We start from the raw sequence: 16,254 nt of genomic DNA, 5'->3' as shown, positions 1-16,254 counted from the left end.
CCAATACATTTAAGGAACTTAAAACTTCCAGGTTTATCTATTCATTTGCTAGGTTCAGTTCAATAGATTTCCAGCTGAAAAGACTGCTATAGACTCATTGATAAGAGCAAAAAGAAAAAAAAAGGGATTAAAAAAAAAGACAAGCAAAGAAGCAGGTGCTTCTTTAAAATGGCTTTAAGTCATTTTTATAATACCCTGCTGTGGTGGAAACCAGATAGGCACAGAAAGGACAAGTTAGTATTCTATTAGTTCTGATGGTGTAGCTTTCACTGCAGTCTGTTGCCAGTAAGGGAAGGAAGAACTGATGCAGCTAATCTTTCAGAAGAACCAAAACAGCTCCAATATTTTATCCTCCCCCCAAGTGAAGGTGTTTATGGGGTGGGAGGAGTGTCAAAAATGTTGACACGGTGGCTCCTCTTGTGATGCATGTAAAAAGATGGCAGATTTCTTTGATCACATGGTCATAGCTGCCATCTTGATGCCCATCCCCCCTCCCGTGGCCACTCCTGCCTCCAAGTGTATTTGTGTTAAGATATTACACAATAATTTAAAGGCCACACTACAAACTAATAGACAACTGCTTTTTCTTTCACTATTGGACTCTATAATGAGTTATCAAACATGTTCTTTAAACTATTCTGGAAATGAGATCTTGTTGTCTATTTTAGGTGTGCCCTAAAGCAGAGGTCCCCAGCCTTTTCGGCACCAGGGACCGGTTCCGTGGAGAAAGATTTTTCCACGGACCAGGGAGTGTGTGGTTTTGTGTGCTGCCTGCATCCCACAGATGGGGCTTTGCTTGTTTGTGCAGACCGCTTGCTGGTATGCCGCAGCCCTGTACCGGTCCACAGACCAGGGGTGGGGGACACCTACCCTAAAGGGTAAATAAGAGTTTCAAATTCTATTCTGAAATACAAATTTTCAACCAAGTTTTCTACTGCAGAATGTTTTCTTTCAGTAACATGCATTATTTATTTTAAAATTTAGAAGCTTATACTCAGTAAAACCTATTGGAAAGAAAGGTATCATTTTATTTGGCAAGTACCTTTGTGAAGGTTCTTGTGAATTCTTGGGACATCCAAGAAGAGTTTTGATAAATTGCTCCTGTTTGGAACGTAACATTTTAAAACAATATTTCCAACTGTCTGCCCTTGGCTTTAGAGCGCTGTGTTTGCTTTCAGAAACCAGCGTTGCTGTTCACAAAACAGTTTCTCTGTGTGTATCACCATATGACTCTTTTAAATCCAAATATTGGTTCTGGGTTCCTATTGGCACTTTAATGTTACAACTGATGCTTCAAAGGATTTTTGAAAATATTCCACAATTGTTCCAAGCTGCAAAGTGCCTAATTCCAACAGTTCTGCATTTTTAAAGCAGTAGTTGCTTCTAAAATGTGCTATTTATACTTTTTAGTCTGGGCCTGTGTGTTTGTATGGAAGTGTCTTCAAGTCAGAGTTGACTACTAGCAACTGCCTGGAGTAGTCCCTGAAGTTTTCTTGGCAAGATTTTTGAAAGAGGATTGTCATTGCCCCCTTCCTAGAGCTGAGAGAAAGTGATTGGCCAAGGTCACACAGCTGGTTTCATACCTAAGGCAGAATTAGAACTCACAGTCTCTTGGTTCCCATTACACCAAACTGGCTCTCACTATTCATACTACTCACTATTCATACTATTCATACCTTATCAATGATTGGGTTTCAAAGACAAGTCCAATTTGACTGTGCCGTATAGTATCCTACTAACTTAACTACTTTAATTGTTTTCTTATCCTTTTATGCAGAAAATAGAAAAATTGTAGCATTGCATATTCTCCAACAGGATGGCTGTAGAGCCAAGACCAGAAACATCAAAGAAGAGATTTCAGGATTCAGCTTCATGAAGAAAAAGAGATCCATTTTGTAAAAAGAGCTGGAGCATGAAACAATTTACCTATGATATATTTGATTTTTCTGCAGTTTTCCAAAAAGGAAAGAAAATAGATGCAATGAGTACATATCACTAGTATATTTATCCACTCACTGAATAGTTTATCTAGTTCAGGGGTGTCAAACTGCTGGCCCATGGTCCGGATGCGTCACATGGAAGCCGTGCCCACCCCATTGCCGGCAATGACAAAACTGGCCGATGTGTTGCGCAATGTCACGTGACGTCACACGTTTGACATGCCTCATCTAGTTGGTTAGATGAACTTGGTTAATTCTGTTGCTATGATACAAAGAATTTGATCTGCATCCGTAGAACGTCTGCATACTGTTTCAGTATGCTGGTTGTAGTAACATCTAAGAAAATCTTTTGAGACGGACAGAAACGTGTAAGGCCTCTTTACTTCTGAGTTGAATATTTGTGCATCTATTTGCAGAATGCAGGTGGCCTTTGTTATTCTCAAGGATTCATTTCGGGCATAGCAGTAATAAAAGCGGAGATACTTTCTTATAACTAAGAGAATGGCTTGTGCTGCTTGATTCAGATTTTTTTTAAAAAATGTTATTTAAAGACCTTGCCCATTTTATCTCAGCTGGCACATTAGAATATACCATGACCTCTTTTTCACACACAGTAGAGGTTGGTTGTCATAGGAGATTCTCAATCGTAGTCATTGTGTTTCAGCCAATATTTTACAAAAACAAGTGGGATATTTTTGCATTTTTCCTACTACACAACTAAAAGTATAATATATATTTTCAGTTTTGTAGACAAAAGGATGTTTTTGGATTACAGAATTGCTTTGTCAGGAAATTGTTTTTATCTGATGAAGCAATGGCGTATTCATGCCAGAGTTTTCTTCAACAGGAAATAAAGTTTCTGTTTAATTTTTCTAAGTAATCATGATGGAAATAATCAGCTTGATAACTTTAAACTGCCCTTTCGGAGCTGTACTGAATAGTTTATGTATTTTTATTCTCAGCTTTTACTTAATTGTGTTGCTAAACCATTTCCTCTTTACTCCTGTTATTAAGTGTTTCAATGAATTTTAGTTCATTTTTGATGAAAAAGCTTTTTTGTAAGAAAGAGTTACTATAGTTTGAATCATCTGGTGGGTTACATTTTTTGTCACATGTATTCTGTGTACACATACATGTGCAAGCACATTTTATACAGCATTCCTAATATTAGAGCTAGCATATCTGAACTGCAGAAACCTGGACAATCTACATAGTAGCAGATAGTAAGTAATAGACAGTTTTCTGTAGCATTTTGTTCCCACTTGGTGATTGATTGGGTATTTGCAGACTATGAAAGGCACTATACTGGGAATAAAGGGGAAAAATTGATGTTTTAAAAGCAAAGAGAAGTATGTTTTATAGCTATACGTATTTCTGTTTTTAGGTATTCCTTTTTTGTATTTCATTCCACTACTTGTGACAATTATTAGTGATAAAAATTAAAGTATATATTAAAATCCAGTTGAGAAATGCAGCTAAACATACTTAGGTAAATATACTCATTTTAACCCTGAGCTACAGATATTCTTCTTTATTGGTAAACATACTTAGGAATATTTCTAATTTCAAATAATATGCTGTTATCACATTCTTTAAGAACATTTTTCCTGCAGCAAATTCTCATTTGGAATTTTGTTGTTATGTTAATATTCTTATTAATACTTGCTAATAGTTATCCCAAAATATTTTTAAACAAGTAGTTTTTAATCATATTTTGCTTTAAATCAGTTTGATCACAACCGTAAATTTTTAATCTTTTATTCGATCCTTTTCTCAACTATCAACATTTTCCCTAATATTTAGAGTCAATGCTGTTGGAAATACTGAGTATCAATTAACCTTTAGACCAAATAATAGATGTTAGTGTTGATTGTTTAAAGTTTAAAAAAAAAACAATGTGGAAACATAATTGACATGCATGCATGGATTCATACATGCATACATACACACACAGACACCAGGCTTGACAGGACCATGATTCCTTATTGCCCCAGGATAGTGTAATACTAATTTCACTGTTGTGTTTTCCATTCTGAAACTGGATTATCCCTGCAAATTCAGGTGAGGAGTCCCAACCTGAAGCAACATATGCTCCAGTATCATCAGGTCATCGCAGGAGTCTTGTTATTAAAAGTCTTATTATCATTTCAGGAACCCCTTATTATTATGTTTGTAAAAGTCCTAAGGATTTTTACTTTCAAAATTGCTAATGTAATATTTTGATAGAGAGAGAAAGCCTTCGTCTTTTACTTTTAATTTGGACCATTTTTCAGGTAGATTTTATCTTCCTAAATTAATTTGCCTTGAAATAAGCATGGGTGTAATCCAGTGAAGTATCTACATTAAAAAAAAAAAAGCTTTTGCAACCTTTCTAGCATAGCCAGTTCTGTACAGTCATAAGTTTGCAAGATACTGCAAGTAGGCATATGAGAAAACAAATTAAGAAGAAGGCGGGAGATAATAACAGTTTTTCACTACATCACATCACAGTTTTCGTCTTTTTTATATATGAATAAGCTGTGTTTAAAGCTTTCCTCTTGTTCCTCATTTTGAATCAATCTTCTCCCTACCTACTTCAGTTATTATTAGCTTCCTGGAATAAAGCAGGATAACAGTAAAATAGCAATAGTATTTACCAATACTCCTAGCTATCGTGAGGAAGAGGTAATCTCTGAGCAGTCAGTGTAAAATAGTGCTCCAATTGTCATTTTGTTAGTGATGGTTATTTTGAGAGCTGTTGAGAAATTCAGGAAAATTTCATAGATTGTTCTCTATTTCTTTCTCGTTAAAGATAATCAGTGAGGATGGCTGCCAAAGCAGATTTAATTCTGAAATCTTCTCAGAAGAAATAGGTCTGGATGGTCCATTTTATGCCAGGCAGTCAGTTATAATTGGAGCATTATATAGGTATAGTGAAATCAGTCTTAGTTTCATGCTCTCTAAATACATCAAAAGCTGATGCCCCATAATTTCCACCCAGGCTTTCTCCAATTGGATGGAAATTATGAGATGTAAAAGCCACTACTTTTGCAGGACTCCAGGTTGCCTAGATCAGTCCTGTCATACAGAGTAGGGTAAGTTTGATGGCAGTGTCTCATTTTGGAGAGGTCCAGGAATGGGTTCTTCACAATGTCTCCTTTTTAATTTAAATAGTACAAACCATGCCAGGCCACAGACAGCTATCAGGCCACAGCTAGTTGGAACTGGGCTGCCGAAGTGGTAGTTGAGTGCACAAAGCTCCCTTTACGCATGCACAGGATTTAGGTTGCACGGTCAAAATCATTGCCCCTGGCACTGAAACCACCGAAGCCACCGCCGGCAGACTGTGGAACCAAAAAGTTTGGAGACCCCTACCATAAGACTTGAACAAACGATGACTATTTAACTCCAATATAATTAAGGGATCCAAAGTGTATTAATTTAGTCTTCAGGAACTGTCAAACTTATATAGCAAGCTGTTGTGATTCTAAATCTTCCAGAAAAAGGACTACTACTTAAAACAGCTAATGCACATCAACATTAATATTAATTATTTGCTGGTTCATAATCACGAGATGAAGTGAGAGAATGTCAGAAAGTCACAGATCACATTGAATCACAAGGAAGTGATCAAAGTGTAAAAGAATTAATTTGGTTCTACTGCGTCATTTTAGTCATTTTTGACAAGATGATTTAATTTCTGGCAAACAGGTGCTGAGTTATCAATATATTGTCATACATACATATATATACATAATTTTTCAAAAATAAATGATTCAGAACTGCGTACCCTCATAGTTTGTTTCTCATAATTTTGAAAATTGTCAGTCCTGTAGCTAAATACAAACTTAATTGAATGTAATCTGCTGGTTGATAATAAATATTTCCTGCACAGTCCATTGGATGAGATTAATTCACAGTTTGATACCTCATTTTGTATAATAGACTATGATAAGTAGATTATTATGTATTAATTTGCAGCTTCTACTATGAATGAAAATATTTTTATTAATGAAATACTTTTTTATTCTTGCCTGAACAGCTAAAAAACCTAAGTCTGGAAGAGCTGCAGATGAGATTAAAAGCTCTAGATCCAATGATGGAGCGTGAAATTGAAGAGCTTCGTCAAAGATATACTGCTAAGAGACAACCAATTCTGGATGCTATGGATGCAAAAAAAAGAAGGCAACAGAACTTCTGATTTTCTTAAGAAGATAATGCTACAAGTTGATGTGGACACTGGGAGAGTCTTCATAACTACAGGTTTTGAAAAGCAGGTCCTTTGAGCTTTGCAACAACTCAAGCAGAAGGACTTGTAAAGGAAAGCATTCTAAATGTCCTTGAGCCCAAATGAAAAGTCTGCTGTGTTTTTCATGTTTTAATACAATAGAAGTTTCACATTCCTAAGCTCTGTCAGCAGTGTTTCAGTAATGCTATGTGTTATGCAGTAATGACTTGGGGTCCTAGTAAGACTTCAAACAATTTCAAATTTTCCAATTAATGCAGAACTTTAAGTGGCAATGTATGCGCCTATCATTTAAAGGCATATTTATTCCACATGCTTTGGTGATTTATTTATTTTTATGCTTGATGCTTCTTAACTATAAATGGTGCTTGCAGTTAGTACTAGTGGAAGCCAGGGCAGAGTAAGTTAAGTGTATGTTTATGGTCACACTCTAAATGGAATGTATTGCTGTATTAAGGGCTGACTCAGGTAGAGTATTAGCTCCAGCTGGCTTGTAAGCACACACATGGGTCTCATGGGGTTTTTAGTCAGGAGCTTGATGTTGAGTGTAGAGAAATACTTACGTAAGGATGAGCATGCAGCCACCTCCTCTACTCTCTTGGGCATCTCTCTTTGAAAATAACAGGGTTATGCAGTCTTAAGCAACTCCTTTTTCCAGGGGAATTGCACTGGAGAAATTCCAAGTGGGTTTTGTCTTAAGCCTGTCCCTTTCACAAACAATAGGCAGGATCTTACAATGTAAGAAACAAGTGCCTATATACTGTGTTTTCTTTCTCTCCTTCCCTCCTTTACTTTTTAATACAGAAAAATGCAGGTCCCTAATTTTATGGTGCATATTTCTTATCTACCACTCTTTTTCATTTTGCATACTTTTCAGTATCTCCTTTGGCTCCATGATAAAGGCTATCTTTTTCTAATAAGCATGATTTTTTTTTACTTACCTATTCAGTCTACTTACCTTTTCCCCTTATTTTATTGAAATTTGGAAATGTTTTCATATTACAAACACACTCTGAGAAACACTAATTGAAAAGCCAAAGAAAATTACTCTGATTCCAGCATTCTTTCATGTTTTCTTTGTTTTCTTTTTTTTTCTTGATAGTTTTCCTTTCAGCAGCTCTTCTTTGTAATAATTTCCAAGGTAATAGGTTTGTTCCTGTAGGTATCCCAGTACCGTTGTGTAGATATTTTCATCTGTTATCTTATGTGCTTTCCTAGAAATATGCCCTTTAAGTTCAATTTCTTCAGTATGTTATAGCATTCCCCCATTTTTCATTTAGTCTTCTGTCTAATATGTGAAATGTATTGTATTGTCTGTATAAATAGCTACTTTTGTATGCTTATGGAATTTTGTAAGTCATATTACAATTATGCTAACAGGGCCACAGGTTTATTTTGTCCTTACCTTCCCCCTTGCCACTAATTTACATGTTAAGATTCTGGATTTTAGTGAATTGTCCATTTTATTATGTGTTTCAGTCATTGTGAGCCACTTATATTATGCACTGAAAACTGGAAAACCACAGTGTATTCTGAAAAGCCTTAAAATATTTGAAATAAATTACCATTCCTTTATATTTCAGCTGAGAACAATTTTACCAAGTGTATGAATACATGTGCATAAATTGAAACCCCAAACATAAATTGAAAATCACTTAAACTTTTATAGCTTAAATGAGCTGCTATAAACCATAATTTTTTAATGAATGAAATAGAAAAAGTTATGGTATAAACTCACTGGGGCTAATGTCTCTTAACTGCTTTTCATATCATCAGATTGATTGCAATTTACTGTGAATTATTTTTTTTTTAGGTAAGGCATCTAAATCATTTTTCTAAATGACAAATAGATGTATAGTTAATTATAAGTAATTCTATTGTAACTTATAAAACCTTCCTAACATACTCTATAATAATATATGTTACAAAGAAAATCTCAATGCATAATTGATATTATGGGCACCTTCCATTTGAAGCAATTGAAATGCAAACAGAATTGTCATAATAGCTACCAAAACTGTTTTAGAGTCGGTAGAGTGCAAATGGGATAGAACTCAACAGTTAAGAACTGATTTCTATCTGTAATTCTCAGTCAGTATATGATTGCATAGGTTCTTGGATCTAAAGGTTTAGGAACCAGTCATGATCCACCCTGGGGGGAGGGGGAAAAGTACTGAAACAGCAGCAGTTGATGCTTGAATTAATGGAAAGACTTGTGACAAGGAGTTCAGAATCCCATTGTTTCGTATAGAGTTAGGAGTGAATGTGTTCAGTCTAATGAGGTTAGTCATTTAGATTAGTACCGAGTAAGTTTTGTCCAACAAGAAATTTTCTTTAATGTTCTTGGTTTTGCAGAACATTCTAAAATCTTGTACATTAAAAATGAATGACTAAATCACCTTTTTTCAGATCTGTGAAAATACCAAACAAGATTAATCAGGTCATCAACCTGATTGGTTTTCCTGGTGTGCCTTATGCAGTTTAATCAATTAAAATTATTTGATTCTTTCTTTTGGTATTGCTTTGATTATTATTAACTCAGTGAAATCCAGAAAGACAATACTAAAGCCAACTTCCAGGCTAAGACGTACACATAGCACTTGGAAAGATCTCGGTTCAGATACTAACATAGATTTGACACATACATTTTGGTATAAGATATGCACAATCTTCACTCTTTCCTCGTACTGTCATTCTTGACTGATCAGAGTTACCCAGGAAGTTTTCAGTACCTATAACCATAGTTTTGCATTGCATCCAGATAATGAACTAAGGTTCAGAACAAGCCAGAAATTTAAAAATAGTTGCAAATTGTCATTTCAGAGTATGTCTTGCTCTGAACCTACTTGTAATTTTCAGATACAAACATAACTGAAACCCCTGATTAGGTGAAGACTTTCTGAGTTAATTGCAATATATCAAGACAGGAAGAGACAAAGCAAGGATTGAAAGCATGGGCACAAATATTTTTATTTCCAAAATATTTTATTTTTTATGATGCTTGCTTTAGCCTCTGTTGCTTATAACTGATTGGTGTTTTAAATGATAATTGTTGATAGTTTTATTGTGTTTCAAATTTGATTTATATAGACAATTTGTGCTTTTAGTATAAGTTAAGTTGAGAGATGTTAGCTAGAGGATGAGTGATCATTCTTAGGATAAAATGCTTCAGAAGCTGCAAATGTTACATCCTGACTGGGGAGTGAGTATTACACTTACTATAGATTAAAGGTCTATTCTAAAGCAAATGAGATTGTGGAAAGTAACAGACAAAATATAATATTTGGAATTCCCTGAATTTCTCTACAGTTATAGTATAGTATTAATATAATCAGTTTGAGCAGATAATTTGATTTATCACTATTACTGATCAAGGCAACAAGTTGTATAATAATGAAATTTAGGGATAGGAGTTATATGCAATTGACCTTTTTATTATTTCATATTTATTAATGTTTACTGAAACATACATTATTTGTGCTCACAACCATTTTTATTTCTACTAAAATATACGGTTTTGTAAAATACTTTTTTAAATTAAACTTGCAATAATTCTATTATAGACCTTGTGAAATTTTAACTCAGTTTGGTTTATAGTTTGTTTCCTGTCTCATATATAAAAATTTTACCGTTCTAAAGTACAATTTCCCCAAACTCTGAAACATAAATGTTTGTTACCATTTTGAATAAAAAGCTATTTTCCATCAATACCTGATTGTGTCATTGCAACTAGATTTTTTAAACTGCAGATTGAAACTATGAAATTTGCCAAGCCATCAGTGATGAAGTCTTAGCCTCATCCATATTGTCAATAACTTGAATATTTAATAAACAGGTGAAATAGCAATAGCACTTAGATTTATATACCACATCATAGTGCTTTACAGCACTCTCTAAGCAGTTTTCAGAGTCAGCATATTGGAAAACATGCTCCAGAATAAGGCTGACTTCATTAACAATTGAAAAACAATCATAGAAGACAAACACAATGCTATGCTATGGATTATCTAATAAAATTGTTTTAGCTGTTTAAAACTCTTTCCAAAGAATTCATTAACCAAGGCTAAAGGTAAAGGTGTCTTTAAACTGGATTCCAGGTGACTTAACCAGTTCCTTAGATTTTGAAGCCACAATGTTCTTCTTCTGCCTGGACCTCATTTGGCTTCAATCTTTCCCTGGAGGATTAAATGGAGTATGCCGTATTTTTCTGGGTGTCGCATCACATGTCCAAAATATTCTAACTTTCATTTTTTAATTGTTTTGATGATTTCCCTTGGCTTTCCCAGGCGGCTTATCACCTCCTCATTTCTGATCTTGTCAACCCAGCTTATATGTAAGAGCCACCTGTAAATCCACATTTCAAATGTTTCTAGTCTCTTCAGGTGGCCTTCTGTCAGAGACCAACTCTCTACATGAGCAAAATAGCTGTTTTAGCATAGTTTTCTTGGTAGTGATACAAAAGATCTTTGCCGTTTGCTTCTTTTGGAATCTTTTTTTTATTTATTTCCTAATCTTGCAAAGAAAAGTTCAGTTAAACATTTTCTTGTAAGGAAGTAAGCTACCTAGGATTGAACTTACAGCCTTCTGATGACAAGAATAGTATTATTAGCAAAGCAGCACAAAGTCAGTTGTACATAAATTTGATGTAAATACTAAGAAAGTTGGGTTTTTGTATCTTTAAAATTAGAGATAGATGCAATATTATTCCATCCTACAGTTGTACATTATATAGGTCATAATTGCTTATTAAAAGGAGAAATAGATGTTTGAAAAGTTTTTAAAAGAAAACAGCGGGGTTTTTTTTAAAAAAATCAATTTCAGGTGTCCTTATAGGTGACTTTGAAGAGCCAGTTGGTCTAGTCCACAGGTGTCAAACTCGCCACATCACGTGACATGTCACAACATATCGCAACTTTTTTTGCATTGCCAGAGCTGGGGTGAGCGCGGCATCTATATGATACAACCGGCCCGCAGGCCGGCAGTTTGACACCCGTAGTCTAATGGTTAAGGCATTAGACTAGAAACCAGTGGACTGAGTTCTGGTCCTGCCGTAGGCACAAAATTAGCTAGCTGACCTTGGATTAGTCACTTTCTCTTAGGTCACAGGTCGGCAACCTGCGGCTCCAGAGCCGCATGCGGCTCTTTGAGCCTCCCCCTGTGGCTCCCAGCCTCCTCTGCCTTTGCAGAGAGAGACAGAGACAGAGAGAGGCAATTGCACTTCCCTGCTTCTCTCTCTCTCTCTCTCTCTCTCTCTCTCTCTGTGTGTGTGTGTGTGTTTTGTGTGTGTGTGTATGTGTAAAAGAGAGTGCACTCACAGTGTTCTCCGAGGAGCTGAAAAGCTTTCTGGGCGAAGCTCCTCCCTTTGCTGCGTCTCTGAAGGAAGCAGGAAGGGCAGGAGAGAGCTAGCTAGCCCAGCTAGGCTGACTCAGGAATTCTGGGAGTTGAAGTCCATGAGTCATAAAAGAGACGAGGTTGCCTACACGGGAGGTTGTTGGACAACAGCTTGAAGCTTGCCAGGTGAGCAGCAGATAGGAGGGGGGGAGAAAGAGAGAGAGAAAGAGAGAGAGAGAGGGAGACAGAGAGAGTGGGGGAAGAGGAGTGGCAGACCAAGGGCAGATAGGGAGGGAGAGAGAGACCCTTTTGACATCTAAAATGAAGATAACACTGCATATATCCTTTTTTTATCTTTGTGTGTATGTAATTTTATTCTCTTAAAGCATTCTCTTGGTGATCATTGTTTTAATAGTATGATATTCCCAAGAGTCAAATTTTTACTTTTATTTTTAATGTGTATATGTGTGTCTGTGTGTCTGTGTGTGTGTGTGTGTGTGTGTGTGTGTGTATACACACACATATACACATACACACACACACACATACACATACACACACCTATAATAAAGGTAAAAAAGGATATATGCAGTGTTATCTTCATTTTAGATATCAGAAGGGTTTTGCGGCTCCCAGTGTTTTGTTTTTGGTGGGAAACGGGTCCAAGTGGCTCTTTGAGTGTTTTGGGTTGCCTACCCCTGTCTTAGGTCTAAAAAGGCAATGGCAAACCACTTCTGAAAATGTTTCTTTCCCAAGAAACAACAGGGTCTTGTCCAGGCTTACAACAGCCCAATCAGCTAATTAATTCTACACTCTTATCTAATTAGAAATAGGTTCACATATTTATTTTCAAATCCTTGTAATGTTTTAAACTATAAAATTTTAGGCAAGAACACAAATATTTCTCAATATTTAGCAGTCTTGGGAGACTTCAGCAATTTTTTAAAACAACACTTTAATTGTTTTTTATTTAATGTTGGGACTCCTGTTACACTAACTCAGTAGTCAAGTATGCTGAAGTATCAGTGGCACTAAAATGTTGTCCCTTTTTGGCTTATATAATCATTTGCAATACTTTTAGATGACAATCCACATGCAGCAAAAGGTTGAAAATTGGTGCTCTAAGCAGCAAGATGCATAAATAAAAACAGAAAATGAATCTAATGTGTCTAAACAGTGTCATTGGTAGCCTCATGCATTTTGAAAGACACCATTGTCAAGAGGGTTAGATTTTTTTTAAAAAAAATACCAGCTATTTGATTACTCAGATTTTATATTGCAAAACAAATCATGGAATTTGTTCAAAATAAAGACATTCTAAACAATAGACATAGTTCTTAAATGGCAGCACTGTTACATTTTATCTAACATTTTTGTTAATACACTTATTATTTTAAATGAGAAATAAACATACTTTGCATTACATAAAAGATAAAATCAAGAACAACAACTAAAAAGATATACATAAAAACACATGCAAAAAAAATACTACAACCCATATTTTTCTCTACCCTTATTACTGGTTCCATCTGCCTGAAAATAATATTCCTAGCTTAAGCAAGGAAAACAACCTGTTCATGTTTAAAAAGTAATGTGTTCTTCAAAACAAAACTCCTCTGAAATAAATATTTTGGGTTGATTGCTGGATATTTTTTTCCTGCTTACAATGGCCAAATCAGCTCATTAATTCTACACTCTTTAAGTAATTAAAAGTAGCTTCACATGTTTATTGCCAAATGCTTGTAATATTTCAATTCTGAAAGGATTATTTCTGAGATGGAAAAGGAAAGGGTAAGGTGGGGGAGAAAACGAATGAATTCTAGGACACCCTTTATTTAATCTCTCCTATTAGTGTTTGCATTACAAGGAAAATATAAGTGAAACTTCCCATCACAACGCCTACACAGCCATTCTTTTTGCTTTTCTGTGCACCCATCTCCCTCTGCTCCTTCTTCCATGTTGTCCACACTTTTTTCACAAATCAACAGAGCAGGGTTTATTGTACATTGCAAAGAAGACCGTTTGGTGGGTGTCATTGGCAGGAACAGTCAAGGAACATGAAAAGATGGGAACAGGCGGAGAATTCCACTACTGAGAAACAGCTTTTTCATGAGAGGTAACAGTCCTTGGACAAAAACTAAAATTTCCCTACTTCGAGCAGAAAAAAGAACCAAATGTGAAATACACATAATCCTTGACCTACACCTATTCATTTAGTGAATGTTTGAAGTTACTATGACATTGGAAAAAGTGACATGTCCATTTTTCACACTTACAGTTGTTGCAGCATCCCTGTGGTCACGTGATCAAAATTTGGATGCTTGGCAACTGGCATTATTTATGACTGTTGCAGTGTCCTGGGGTCATCTGATCGCTTTTTGCAACCTTCTCAATGGAGAAGCTAGATTCCCTTAACAATTATGTTACTAACTTAACAACTGCAGTGATTCACTTAACTGTGGCAAAAAAAGTCATAAAATGGGGCAAAACTCACAACTGGGAATTGTGGCCTTAATTATGGTCATAACTCAAGGACTACCTGTAATTAATTTTTAATAATTCCAACCTTATACAATTTCAACGTTACTTTCAACGGCTTCTCTATCTTACTGAATTCATTTTCTAGTATTATTTATGTCTCCAAACATGTATGCTAGCTCACCCATCCTTATAAAAACATACTTGTACTATAAGTACAATAATGACGGGGTAATTTGTCAAATGCTTTGACTTGTGAAGGAGAATGTCAAAGGAAATGACCCACCAATTAAACAAGATCTATCTGCCAGGACTTGTTCTTGACAAAACATACTGATCTCTAGTTTTTATGGCATTTAGATCTATTTTAGAATCTTTCCAGATAAAATTGAGTGTTTTGTTCTTTCTCCATACCTTCTTTCACCTTTTTCAATTATCTGGTATTTAGCCAGATAAAATTCAAAATTTCTCAATGAAAACAAACAGAATGCTGCAAGACAATCCCAAAATTCCTCATAGGATCCAATCTATCTGATTTTGGAAATTATAAATCCTTCAAGATCAGTAAATATTCCTTGTATTTCTAGAAAGTTCAAACTTAAGTCCTGTTTCTTTGACCTTTTTTATAATTGTCTGATGGAAAAGACAGAACCAAATAGGAACTGAGTTGTTCTGCCTTTTCTTGGTTATATCTTACTCTTTTGACATTTTACTGAACAACTAAACAACTAAATAATACATGGTTTCTTTTCCTTTCATCTTGAATTTATCTGAAAAATCTCTTTATGTCATTCTTAGTCTTCACTAATTTTAGCTCATATTGAACTTTAGCTTTTCTGACATCATTTCTGCAAATCAGGCCTGCCTCTATGCATGTACATGACATCTCATCTATCTTGGAGAAATTGTTTTGGGTCAGAAAAGATTGCTCACCCCTCATTAAACACCATTTTTAAAAGAAAAGAAGTACATTTTGTTATTACATTAAGCAAAGAAAATATAAAGAATGTGTAACTTCTCCAAAATATATATTCTCAGCAACTGCAGTTTGCATTTTGCTGATGAAAAAATAATATACCAGACTGTTACTTATTTAAATCCTAAACTAAGTACTTGATGAAAAAGTTCTGTGTCAAGTAACAGAGAAAGTGAAATGGGCAAACTACCACATTAGGTTCACACCAGAAAGCCATGATTATTTATCACTTAAATGACAATTTTAAAGTTCTTCATTATCTTCATTGCGGATGCCTTTTGTCTGCCTAGGGAGATTTTACTTTTTTCCCCTCATTCTGATTTTTGGAATCTTCCTGGACAAGTCCCTGCAGTTTTGTTGCTAAAGATTTTTTTTTTCCCCAGAAGTGATTTACGATTGCCTACTTCCTCAGTTTGAGAGAAAGTGAATGGCCCAAGGTCACACAGCTGGCTTGTGCCTAAGGCAGGAGTAGAACTCACAATCTCCTGATTTCTAAGACTAGTGGTGGTGCAGCGGTTAGAATGCAGTATTGCAAGCTAATTCTACTGACTGCCAGCAGTTCGATTCTCACTGGCTCAAGGTTAACTCAGCCTTCCATCCTTTCGAGGTCGATAAAATGAGGACCCAGATTGTTGGGAGCAGTATGCTGACTCTATAAACTGTTTAGAGAGGGCTGTAAAGCACTATGAATTGGTATACAAATCTAAGTGCTATTGCTATTCTAGCCTGATGCCTTAACAACTACATCAGGGGTGTCAAACTGCCGGGCCCACGGGCCGGTTGCATCATACAGAAGCTGCACCCACCCCAGCCCCAGCAATGCAAAAAAAGTTGCAATACGTTGCGACACATCACATGATGTGGCGAGTTTGACACCCGTGCACTACATCAATCTGGCTTTCAGAGAGAAACAAACCAGACTGAAATTGAATCATAACAGACTTACTTCCAGATCCCAGATGTATAGCAGTAATCTTTCTGGGTTAGTGGCATTTAGCAGGAGGAGAAATAAGACACAATTTATGCCCAGTTAGTTTCTGATAGATAGTTACAGCCAGTCAAAAAATTTTTTAGGGGGGGGGGGGAGATTTACATTGGAAAAGTGTTGTTTTATCTTAGTCTTTTAAGTTAAATATGCCATAACAGATTTTATCCTTAGGAAGATTATTGAGTTGACAGATACATTAATGCCTGCTTTTTTCTTGCTTCCATTGCCTCTGCTCAGTTTATTCTTCAAGACTTCTTAAAATGGAGTCATCAATATAAGAAACACACTAAAAGGAAATGGAAATGTCTTTGATATT

General features: G+C 35.6%; 1 protein-coding gene across 1 annotated transcript in view; it reads left to right on the top strand.

Annotated features, from left to right (window-relative positions):
* The window catches only part of STK3 (serine/threonine kinase 3), a 124,526-nt gene extending 114,651 nt beyond the window's left edge, over window positions 1-9,875 (top strand). The window contains exon 11 of the mRNA XM_039328933.1: window positions 5,962-9,875. Coding sequence (XP_039184867.1) covers window positions 5,962-6,120 — 159 coding nt within the window. The 3' untranslated portion in view covers window positions 6,121-9,875. The remainder of the gene's footprint in view (window positions 1-5,961) is intronic.
* The last annotated feature ends 6,379 nt before the right edge of the window (window positions 9,876-16,254 follow it).

The sequence above is a fragment of the Crotalus tigris genome, unplaced genomic scaffold, assembly GCF_016545835.1.
Source record: "Crotalus tigris isolate CLP2741 ecotype Arizona unplaced genomic scaffold, ASM1654583v1 scf7180000024384.25900115:4084858, whole genome shotgun sequence".
In the NCBI taxonomy this organism is placed as follows: Eukaryota; Metazoa; Chordata; class Lepidosauria; order Squamata; family Viperidae; genus Crotalus; species Crotalus tigris.
Note: the sequence above shows the minus strand (reverse complement) of the source record. Positions and strands in the feature narration are given on the sequence as shown.